Here is a 12,745-nt window from a genome sequence, read left to right on the forward strand (position 1 = left end):
TTGGAATATTAAATATATTATATTATTTTTCATGAACCGTACAGCTGTTATGAAAAAAATAAGTACCGTACTGGAAGCACTGTTTTTACTTTCCTTGCCCTATTACCATAGGTAAGGAAAGTATTGCTTTCCAAAAAAATTAAGGTACCCTAATTTCATGTTTTCTATACGTTTCAAGGTCCCCTGAGTCCAAAAAAGTAGTTTTTGGGTATTGGTCTGTATGTGTGTGTGTGTGTATGAATGTATGTGCGTCTGTGTACACGATATCTCATCTCCCCTTCAACGGAATGACTTGAAATCCTTACAATATAAGGATCCGACACGAACAATTTCGATCAAATGCAATTCAAGATGGCGGCTAAAATGGAGAAAATGTTGACAAAAACAGGGTTTTTTTGCGATTTTCTCAAAAACGGCTCCAACGATTTTAATTAAATTCATACCTAGAATAGTTATTGATAAGCTCTATCAACTGCCATAAGTACCATACCTGTAAAAATTTCAGGAGCTCAGCCCCATCTATGCAAAGTTTGAATTTAGATTCTCAATTATCAGGCTTCAGATACAATTTAAACAAAAAATTTCGAGTGGAAAAGATTGAGCATGAAAATCTCTACAATTAATGTTCAGTAACATTTTCACCTAAAATTGAAAATAAGCTTTAAATGTGATTATTCAATTGCAAATTATTGTTGATTCTATTCATTCACTATGAAGAGATAGCAGACCTCATGTGTGTCTCCAGCGTTATTGCCCTGTCACCAGCTGGCTCAAATATTTGAATAGAGACTTGAGATGCGCGGGAACACTAGCGTCAGTGATCAATTTTCATAACGGCAAGGAAAGTTGTGTGAGTGCGCCACACCAGATTTTTTAAATCATTTCCCAATATTACAACTGACAACTTCTCGATTTCAAATCGTATGTTCTCAAATTGAAATGATACTTTTCAAATAGAATTCACTATTCTCAACTACAAGTGATGCTTCTCAAATACAATTGACAATTCTCATTTACATCTGACGTTTTCTCAAATACAAATCACTATTCTCAATTACAATTATTGATACTTTCTCAAATACAGTTGGAAAAGGTGTAGTAAGGCCCGTATGCAGATACTCTTTAAACGGAGAAATGTCAGCCGTTCGTTTAAACCCCGTATGAAACACATTATGATAAATGCAAACATATCTACAAGTAAACGAGGTTTAGCGTTAAACGTAGGGTTAGCATATAGCCCCTAGTCTTGGTGAAGATAGAAGCACAGAGGAAAGAAACACTACTTATGTATGCTATTACTGTATGCTTATTCCGTGATAGAAGCCACTAAACAGCTGTGCAATGATAGAAACATTTGAACCCGGTTGCACAAAAGCCTTTAAAAATTCAACCATGATTAATGATTGCATTTAGAATCAATAGGAAAAATCTTCTTTTCAAAAAAGACTTCTCTGATTGGATCTCATATTTAATCATAATTAAAATGTAACAGGCTTTTGTGCAACCGGGCCTTAGAGTAATTGATATAGATATACATCTAGAAGAAGCGAGCTGACATTTATAGTGAGGTCCACTCTATAACACTACCTCCGTAAACAAAGCAGTAGTGCATTCGTGTGACGTCAGCACAGGTAGGGCTCCTACACCAATAAAAACACTAGCTGAAATCAACGAATTTTTATTGGTGTAAGAGCTGAAATCAAAAAAAAATTTTGGTGTAGGAGCCCTACCTGTGCTGACGTCACACGAATGCACTACGGCTTTGTTTACGGAGGTAGTGGCTATAATGACATTGGTATACCATACTATACCATAGGTGCTATCTTTTCTCTATGGTAGTACATAGAAGGTAGAGGAAACGGGAAAAACCTTTGATTTCCACTGACTTTATAACGTAAATCTCATTATATTAGTGTTTTAGTTGTTAAAACTAACTGTTTTTCAACTCAAATTGTTTTTTTTTCTCGTTCTGGAGTGTAAATAGTTGTAATGAAATATTTGTTGCAAAATAAGGCAAACAACCTGCATAATTGAAATGTAGTATGACTTGGAAATGATGAATTATATCAGGAATGAAAGTATAATCAAGGAACAATCAATCTGAAAACAATATCAGCATTTATTTTCAAATTTTCATCAACTTCAACAGAAAATCTATAAATTTACAACAATGTAGACTAACTAAAATAAGAAAATCACTACTATGATAAAAACTATAAATATTTCCTAATAAATGAAATAAATAACTCTCTTCACATTTTTTTTCTTTGAAAACAAAGCAACAATATCAATTCAAATAGAATAATTACTAGAATAATCCAAAAATGTTAATGTTTCTATATCTATAGTTATCATAGTATTGTAAATAATCTAACCTAAAAATAATTTACATTTTTCATCGAATTAAAATTCTCAAAGAAATTAGAAAATAACTCGGAAGCTTTATTGGAAAGACTAGTAGACAAGTTTAGTAAAGTAGAAAAGTGATGTTAATAGGTAATTTATGAAAGAATTTTTCATTTTTTGTTGATATACATTCAACATTAATAATTGAATGTTTGCGGAACAACTTCAAATTTTATTTTATTTTCACAGTACATTTGTAGTTAACATTTTTGATGAAATAAATATTCAAATTTGAAATCATTGGTCTCAATTTCTCCTCTTCAAAACTCTTAGGATAAAACTCAGAACTTTATTTACAAAACACTTATAAGTAATAAGTTATAATTGGGTACTTAAAGCCAATTTTAGATCAAACAATGTGAAGCAGTGAAATACATTAGATCTACTGCAAAACTCATTAATAAATTCTCTCCATTCAAGTAAATGATTGATCAAGAAAATGAGATGAAAATAGTTTATTCAGTGTTATAATATGAAACAAATTATGAGAAATTTAGGAGGACTCAGTAGAATTGGTGAAAATCCAATTTTCAAATACAAAAATTGAATCAAAACGTGTTTAAAATAATCATCGCCTTTTTAGAATGCTGTAGATTTTTATGGAAAATATGTTACCAAGTCATATAATTAAAGGATAGCAACATATCCGAATTCAATAGTAAAATAGTAATTATTATTAAACGAAAATCCAAATTAAATGCTGTAAATCACCCCGAAGACTTCTTAATTTGGATTTTCTTTTGATGATAATTATCAATTCATTTGCATTTGAATAAGTGAAATATCTCAGTAATTTCTATCAGTAAAATAGTAGTTTCCAAAACTTCATTTCAACTTAAAAATAAAACAGGAATTCAAAATACACTAAATATATTATTCTATCACTAAGGTGTTCTTCATTAATAATATTATTCATCTTGAAAAAGCAAGTAAATTTTTTTGTATTTTCACATTTTTCTCTAGTTTAATGCCTGTACAGAATGTGTATCCCTGATGCATAAATATTAATGTAATGTGTATGTGAATTATAGTACATTATTTTAGCCACGGTATTTAGAAGAAGACGGTTGGTGTTGTGATATAATTTATAACATTTTTCAAAATTGCCCAAAAATAGAAAATAGTTCATTTCAAAATGATTTAGTTAGCTCTTGTTAGATTCACTGTGAGCATAGGTTAAATGAGAAGCACTGATATCAGTTATAAATTGCCAACAGTTCTAAGGCTCAACTCGCACTTACGCGACTCAGGTCGAGAAGAGACTGGACTCTAGTCGAGAGCATGTGTTTTCAAATGGTGACGTCGCGGAGACTAGAATCGACTGGTCTGAGTGTCACCATTTGGAAACACATGCTCTCGACTAGAGTCGTGTCTCTTCTCGACCTCAGTCGCATGAGTGTGAGTTGAACCTTGATGGTCACAATAGATAATATCATTGCCAAATTGTATTTCTAATCCTGGATCAATAAGTTGTACTTGACATTTATAGTCCTTGAAAATTAATTATTAGATGTTTCAACACCCATTCGTTATTCTTTTATCATTGGAAATGTACATAAAAAATATGAGATGCTACAACTGGCTTGAAGCTTAAAACTGTTTCAATCCCAAATTTCATTATTATACAAACAAGTACATAGATTGTTGTTTTGTTGAACAAGGCCTTGTTTTACAAAACTCAAGGCTTGAAGCTTCAAACGTCTTTGAACGAACGTTTCAATATTATTTTATAAACAAATCTATCGATTGTGATTTATTGAACAAGACCCTGTTTTACTAAACTCATTTTACAGTTTTAAAATATTCAAAAATGTTTTTGCAGTATCTCGATACAATTGGGAGGTTGCTGAGCTTACTTAGAATCTACACCCAATATTTAAATATTTAATAAATCTTCTTCTAAACACCGCGAGTTTTAAGATACCTTTCAACCACTAGCTATCAAGATATCATCAATTTACTCAAAAGTCTTCTATTTCACTTCTTTTAAAGATGTTTTACTGTATAGAGGTGCATCAATATTTATTCAAGTCTTCTATCTCACTTCCCAATACTCTCTTAGAGATGTTGCACTTTATTCATTTCAATTTATTCAAGTCTTTTTATCACACTTTCTGACCCTCTCCAAGAGATTTTGCACTCTACTCATTTTAATTTATTCAAGTTTTCTATTTAACTTCCTAGAGATTTTTTTACCATCAAGAGACACCGATCATCAATTTATTCAAGTCTTCTATATCACTTTCAGAGCTCTCCTAGAGATCTTACACTTTATTGATTTCAATTTATTCAAGTCTTCTATCTCACTTTATGACCCTCTCCAAGAGATATGATTTACTGTTGAGAGACAAGGATGAGCCAGCCACAAAACTAACGTTTTTCTTTCTACTTTTCTGACACTTCCAGAGACATAGTCCTTATTAGGCTAGGCGCACACCAGTTAGTCAAGACAAGACATGATCAGACACGTTCAGTCACAATACTTCACATAGCTGCTTATGAAGCAACACACACTGATTAGTCATTGCAATTAGACATGTCTTCATAAACAACTATGTGAAATATTGTGACTAAACGTGACTAGTCTTGTCTTGACTAAACGGTGTGGGCCTAGCCTAACGGTTCTACTTTTGCCCGAGAGATTCATACACCGCGACTGAACTACTCTTTTTATTATCTTTTACTATCATGAAGCTTAAATCTTTCTTTTATTCTCCTGTAGATTTCAAAGTACTCTCTGGACCACTGAGATACTCTCCTAGAATTAGACATTTCAACATGGTTACCTGTCCTATTGCTCTCCTAAAATCTCCCCAATATTTTAACGTATCTGACCTATCTTATCACAATTATTTTTCCGACACTTACCTCACAGATGCTAATCTTTTTCAGTCCTATTTGGAAAACGTTTCTACAGTGCCACTGTTAGAACTGAATTCTCTCTTACACATTTCAACATAGATATCATTTCTCCTTTTACTCTCATAGAATTAAATACTCTCTTAAATATTTCAAATTTCCTATTTTCTCTCCCACAATCTCCTTGATATTTCAACGTTGTTATCTGTAGTTATGTAGTTCAAACATTGAAGAGTAGTTAGACATTTACCTAATCTGTCCTATCTCTGTCTCCATCTCTATCTGTCCTATTTCTCTCCTGCTCCTTGACATTACAACCTGATTATCTGTCTCATATCTCTCCTTTACTCTCCTAGACATATTATCGTAGTTATCTGTCAAATTTCACATTTTCCATCACAGATGCTAGCCTTTTCTCAATCATATTGCCAAAGCTTTCCTACAGATGTTGACACTGACATGATTATAAACTCTTCTAGACATTTCAACATAGTTATCTGTCATATACCTCTCCTAGACATTTCTGTCTATGTCTGTCCTATACTTCTCCTTTACTCTCCTACACATTTCAGATTAGCTATCACGGTTCTATTCACAGTTTTCCGAGTCTTCAATTTCACTTCAACTACCTAGAGATGTCGCCACTGAGTCGACAAGAGGTTAGTGCTTACCTCAATGGCTTTTACTCTCCTTTATCTCACTTTACCCTACTACACATTTCAACTTTCACGTTCTCATTTCACAGCTTTTCCTCGCATATGCTAGACTTCATAACTTCAATTTTTTAGAGACGTTGTCACTGCGTCGACACAAGGTTAGTAGTGCTTGCCTCAATTGCCCTAGACATACAATTCTCCTAGAATTGAATGAACATTTATCTCCTACACATTTCAACACAATTAGTTATCTGTCCCTAATTCGATACTCTCCTATCTCCTTTGATACCATTGCCATTTCACTGACACTCGAATCTTTATTTCGTAACATATCCTTTTTTTTCTCTCCTACACATTTTAACACAACTATTACGGTCCTATTAACAGTTTTAATATCCTATTTCACCGACACTTGAACTTTATTTCGTAAAATCTTCTTCTTTTACTCCCCTACACATTTCAACACAATTATTACGGTCCTATTAACAGTTTTAATATCCTATTTCACCGACACTTGAATCTTTATTTCGTAAAATCTTCTTCTTTTACTCCCCTACACATTTCAACACAATTATCACGGTCCTATTCACAGTTTCAATATTCTATTTCACCGACACTTGTATCTTTATTTCGTAATATATCCTTCTTTTACTTCCCTACACATTTCAACACAACTATTACGGTCCTATTCACACTTACAATATCATAATTCACGAGTCTTTTATCATCTTGAATCATAAGTTTTTTAGAGATGTTGCCACTGCGTCGACACAAGGTTAGTGCTGGCCTCTATTGCGCGCGCGATCTGCTCGTGAATACCGTGCCCCAACCACAACAGCTGCAGTTTGCGGTAACGTTCGCGGCACAGTTTGAGCGGATTGCCGCGCCGCAAACCCTGGTCCGTTTCGCCATAGTCGTCCAGATAGGGCGGAGTCATAAAGCAGCCGCGGTTCGGACTGGCCAATAGCAGCACCTCGCATTCGCGCACGCGCAGAAACACACAAGCCCCGGCGCCGCATTTGTATGCGTGGCTGGTACATGCTCCGACCTGTCAACGTTCAGAAAAAGACATTAAAAATCAATCAATAATTTCCAATCAACACAAACACACACACACACACACACAAAATGTAAATTCGAAAACAATACATCTATATAATTATATAGAAGCGAAATGGCACTCACTCACTGGCTGACTGACTGACTCACTCACTCACTCGCATAACTAAAAATCTACCGGACCAAAAACGTTCAAATTTGGTAGGTATGTTCAGTTGGCCCTTTAGAGGTGCACTAAGAAATCTTTTGGCAATTATTTTCATAACATACTATAAGTGGTTCAACTTTTATTTTTGCGTTCATAAACAGGTCACAAAATACTATTCAATTACTTTTCAACTCTTGAAATTTGAAATTATTTCTAGCATAAATTGATCAATCTTGTAACCTGAACTCCAGATAATTTTATCACTCAAACTTACCACAATTTTGCAATTATAAATATGTACACTTTTTTCATGTATTTGAACACGACATGCAGTCGATTATCAAGTAAATATTAAAAACTTTTACTTACTGACTAGAGTACTTTCAATCGTCTAGCGATCATTTTCAACAGTCATTTTCACTGTTGAAAATGATCGCTAGACGATTGAAAGTACTCCAGTAAGTAAGTAAAAGTTTTTAATATTTACTCAATCAATTTACAGTGAAAATGACTGTTGAAAATGATCGCTAGACGATTGAAAGTACTCCAGTCAGTAAGTAAAAGTTTTTAATATTTACTTAATTTACTTAATCAATTTACAGTGAAACTTACTGTTGAAAATGATCGCTAGACGATTGAAAGTACTCCAGTCAGTAAGTAAAAGTTTTTAATATTTACTTAATAATCGACTGCATGTCGTGTTCAAATACATAAAAAGTGTGTTTATACAAAGCAGCTCGGAATGAATCAAGAAACCATCACCTATAAATATGTTCTTAAAAACTGTCCTAAATTGACAACTAAATAGTAAAGTATCTTAAATAACATACTAATAAATTAAATAACATACTATGAGAGTAGCTTAACTGTTATTCTTCAATTACATAAATAGGCTGCAACTCCTCTAATAGGTACTTCTTAACTCGTGAAATCATAAAATTATTTATAGAATAAATTTATCAATTTGCAATCCCAACCTGATATACTACCGGTAGCTTTATCATTCAAACTTACAATTTTTCTCTTATAAATGTCTTTTTCGCCCCACTTGGATGTAATGAGCTGGTTTACGTGCGTCATATGGAGGCCGAAAGTGATTGTTTTCTGACCAGGCCGGTAAAATTTTTACGGCCCTAGGGCTGTAAAATAACCTTGAAGTCAGCTGATTCTGATTTGATGTGAACGTGTTTACAAAATAGTTTATGAAACGGAATCAGTTTATGCTTCTAGAATTGAATAAAGTTTTTGCAATAAGATACTATCATTTTATTTGGATGAATGAAATACAAATGAGATATTATAAACTATTCAAATTCAATTTTCAGAGTATAATAGAATCTAACCTCAAACCTCCTAGTAAAGCGTTTATCACGGAACATGGTGGATAAACGGAATCATTTTATGCTTCTAGAATTCAATAAAGTATTCTGTAATAATATACTATCATTTTATTTAAATGAATAAAATACAGATAAGATATAGGCCTATATTATAAACTATTCAAATAATTCGATTTTCATAGAAGGATAGAACTTCTAACCTAAACTTCCATTGACATTCAGATCACATCAGATTGGCCGAATTTCAAGTGTGCTAAAACAGCTGATCAAAAACTTTTTCAATTGTGATAAACCAGCTGATCAAAAACTTTTTCAAGTGTGATAAACCAGCTGATCAAAAACTTTTCATTATTTGTGTTTATCATTCAATAATTGAAACATTTATAATAATATCATCTTATTGTCATTTGGAAGAATAAAAAGTATAAACTCAACCTCTTACATAATTGAACATAATCTTTTAGGTTATTTAGACAAATCAGAATAAAAAATAAAAAAACTTGGACAATTTCTTGATATTCAGATTTGCTAGAGCTATGACCTTCCACTTCTGCTTTCGGAAGTGCTTATAATAGACAATGAGAATAATTATTATTCTCATATATATATTGTTTATTTTTCTGTGTGGCGAAAAATTACGTTCTCACCATGGGCAAAAATGTTTTTCCGGCTCTCAATCTTTTCTAGTCCTCGGCCTACGGCCTCGGACTTGAAAACCGATTTCGAGCCAGAAAAGTCTCATTTTCGGCCCTAGGTGCGAAATATACTATTTAAACCTTAGTCCTACCATAAATTTATAACTGAATAGTAAACTACGTTATAAACTCTCTTGTCTCTTAGACCTATCCTTTTTTTGATTCCATAAAAATCATTTCCACATTCCTTTATCCTTCCGAGAGATTGTGGAGGGAGCTGATCCTTGATTATAGATGGTGTTAGTGAACAGCACGAGCTGAAATAGATCTGCAAAATCGGCAGGCTGCTCTGTAAAGTTTTGTAAACATTGTATCCTGTTATAGTCGCTCTTGGGCCGGATCCGGACGGGGTACGAGCGACAAAGTTTCACCTGTATTTTCTCAAGGTTTCAAGGATTCCATTACAAGAGCTTTTTCTTTATTTTTGACTCTTCATTGCATATTTGCAGATATACTTAGCTGCTCCTAATTTTTCAGCATATCCCTTACCTGATTTCCTTTCCCTTCCTAAATAATAATAATATCGTGTGACTTGGCTGGCTCAGGTCTGATGTCAGAGTTTTCAGGTCGCAACTGATCAATTTCAGGGCCTCTGACATGACCTAACGACTGCTTTTTAGGCAGCCGGGACCGACGGCTTAACGTGTCCTTCCTAAATCATATCTTACGAGTTTCAGTTTTATCTTACTTTTCAGTTTAATAATTCTCAAAAAATAGACTTAAATAGTCCTTAAATAGAAATTTTCAAGAGTAATAAATACAACACTGTGACTACATTTTCAAGCCGTACTTTAAACTCAAAATACAGAATGTTCCAGTAACTGTGACATTTCTCCTTAAAAATTAGAACAAGATAGGGCAAGTTTTATTTGAATCGAGTAAAAAAACACAATATTTTTCATTAACTGAATGATAGTTGATAGTCGGTGTAGTACTGGATTTATAACACGATCAACCATGAAATTGATGGAAACCACAACTAGTAAGGGGAATCGCGCAGTTTTCCTTCATTTAGAAAAAAATCAGAATACATTTTTAAGGTATCTTTATTTTAAAAAGGTCAACGCATTCTGTCCTTATAGCTTTTTCAACAGACAACTAAGGTTGATATTTAATGTTCAAAGATTGGAAGAAAGGAGATCTGTCGGTTCCCTCTTGCTATTATATAATATCCTAAACAATCAAGTATTCATGCCAGAATTTATAAGTATGTTGCAACTTCATGTCCCGTTTAATAGACCAAAACCTAATATTCTGTTTCACATGCCATTTATCAGAACGACTCATCATTGCAATTCTTACATATACAGAACTTTACGTTTGTACAATAGAATAAGCCACTGCATTGATCCGTTTGCTGACCGTTTCCAAACCTTTAAGAAATCCTGTGAACTAGCATATCGCTCTATAGCTGACCCATGATTGATAAATAATTATACTAAACTCCCTCATTTTTTTTTCTCTCTTCTAAAGCCCTATTTTTCCTCTATTCTCTATTTTATTCTTTATTTTATTTTTCTTCTTATTTTTATTTCATTCTTCTTCATTTTCTATTATCATTGGTTTATTTTATTTTTTCATTTCGCCTCTTCTTATCTTATTAGTATTCAAAAATTGTGTCTACAATTTTATTTTATTTTTCATTCTTATTTTGCATCAAATATTATGTATCTAAACTAGTTGATGTCAATAAGGCTCTTCATGGATTTATTCTGTGAGCTTTTGTATGTAAATAAATAAATAAATAATTATAAATTCAGAAAAGACAGGATCTTAACTGATGGAAGTACTATAATTTGGCGATGAATAGAATTTAAAAGAACGGCAAAAAATCGTACGTTCAAAAATCGATGTGTGTGTAAATAGCCAAACTTTTCCTTCTATAACCCTTCGTTAACTAGACTATTGTCTAAGGCCGGGTTTCACCAGGAACTAAACGTGTCGTAAGAGGAAGCGTAAACTCCAATTAGCCCGTAACTGACAAAATCGGATTTCACCACACGCCATTAGAGCTAATGAGCCGTTAATTGGCCAGAAGAGAGAATGGCTAGAAGACATCCTGTGAAATTTTAAATTTTACTTATTTACAAAAAAAAGTATAGAAAAATTATTAAAACACTACAACCTTAATTAAATTCAATTAATCATACAACTAAAAAAACTTCCCTATAATTATTATAATCCGTAGGCTAATCTCCACTCAATTTGGTAAACAAAACTTGTGGTTTCGGAACCTAGTTGATTTTCTAGGTTAGGTTTTACATGCTAACAATGTGAAACAACTGTCATTTTCGTTGGTGACTTAGACCAGTTATAGAATAGACACGGCCCATTGTATATTCATACTGAAAGTCGATGAAGCAAACATCTACTGCCATATCACCATATCGTGACGTCAGCATCGGATAGAAAACAATGTAAACAAACTCTGCAGAAAAGTTTTCTATCCGATACTGACGTCACGATATGGTGATATGGCTGTAGATGTTGGCTTCAGAGGCTAGACTTCCCAGCGTGTCTATTCTATAACTGGTCTAAGATGCTAACAATGTGAAACAACTGTCATGGCGACGCACTGCCACCCTGATCCACTCTAATCTGTCGTTTCGTAACGTAACATTAGTTGTCGTTGGTGAAATCAAATTTTTTAATCGTTCGTTAGAGTCAAAGACCTTAAAGAGATATAGACCCACTATGCCTATGCCTTCCCAATGATAGCTCTTACTTAAAATTGAAGGCCGCCATTGGGGTATTTTAGCACAAGATATTATCTATATATATATAAAAGCGAAATGGCACTCACTCACTGACTGACTGACTCACTCACTCGCAGAACTAAAAATCTACCGGACCAAAAACGTTCAAATTTGATAGGTATGTTCAGTTGGCCCTTTAGAGGCGCACTAAGAAATCTTTTGGCAATATTCTAACTCTAAGGGTGGTTTTTAAGGGTTTAAAGTTCGTCTTTTAGCATGTATATTCTTCTTATTCTCTTAATTATAATTGAAAAATGTCCATACCATATGTTAATATAGAACTATAATCTAGAGAGATTACCTCTTCGAAACAGTTGTTAACTGGTAACTAAATTCATAATTTTGTCAGGTTGGCATTAAGTTGAGTTGACTTTGTTAGGTTGGCACCAAGTTGAAGATTGAAATGCATTTACCGCGGGAAAATTGATTGGGCACTGCTACTTCAATCAGAGTTATTCATGGGAATATTATATTACTAGCCGTCAGGCTCGCTTCGCTCGCCATATCCGTTTAGCTAGACGTTTAGTCTGCTAAGCGAAGCGAGCCTTCTGATCTCATTCTTGGACGATCCAATCGGGGGTCCAGGGGGCGGAGCCCCCTGGCTAGACGGATATGGCGAGCGAAGCGAGCCTGACGGCTAGTATCTATATATTTGTAATACTATAGATTACAAAGGCATTGGTATGTAATAATCTTACGGGTTGCCCCCTCAATGGCCGATTTCAATTCCAAGTACGACACTAGCGCTGCATATCAGTCTATGCATCTTTAAGGTCTTTGGTTAAAGTCATCAGTTAGTGTTAATCGGATGAGCGTTAAAGTGAAT

At 33.7% G+C, this 12,745-nt stretch overlaps 1 protein-coding gene and 1 long non-coding RNA gene across 2 annotated transcripts in view; one reads left to right on the top strand and one right to left on the bottom strand.

Moving 5' to 3' along the window:
- Positions 1 to 1,422: 1,422 nt before the first annotated feature.
- LOC120353796 lies at positions 1,423 to 2,852 on the top strand. The gene is made up of 2 exons (XR_005572600.1): positions 1,423 to 1,568; positions 1,775 to 2,852. It is a non-coding gene; the product is annotated as an uncharacterized LOC120353796 (long non-coding RNA).
- A 2,194-nt stretch (positions 2,853 to 5,046) lies between these two features.
- Positions 5,047 to 12,745, bottom strand: part of LOC111058886 (E3 ubiquitin-protein ligase UBR2) — a 41,826-nt gene continuing 34,127 nt past the window's right edge. The window contains exons 10-11 of the mRNA XM_039439425.1: positions 5,774 to 6,969; positions 5,047 to 5,612 (exon numbers count right to left, since the gene is read on the bottom strand). Of these exons, the coding sequence (XP_039295359.1) occupies positions 6,667 to 6,969 (303 nt within the window). The 3' untranslated portion in view covers positions 5,047 to 5,612; positions 5,774 to 6,666. The remainder of the gene's footprint in view (positions 5,613 to 5,773; positions 6,970 to 12,745) is intronic.

The sequence above is a fragment of the Nilaparvata lugens genome, chromosome 12, assembly GCF_014356525.2.
Source record: "Nilaparvata lugens isolate BPH chromosome 12, ASM1435652v1, whole genome shotgun sequence".
Classification (NCBI taxonomy): Eukaryota; Metazoa; Arthropoda; class Insecta; order Hemiptera; family Delphacidae; genus Nilaparvata; species Nilaparvata lugens.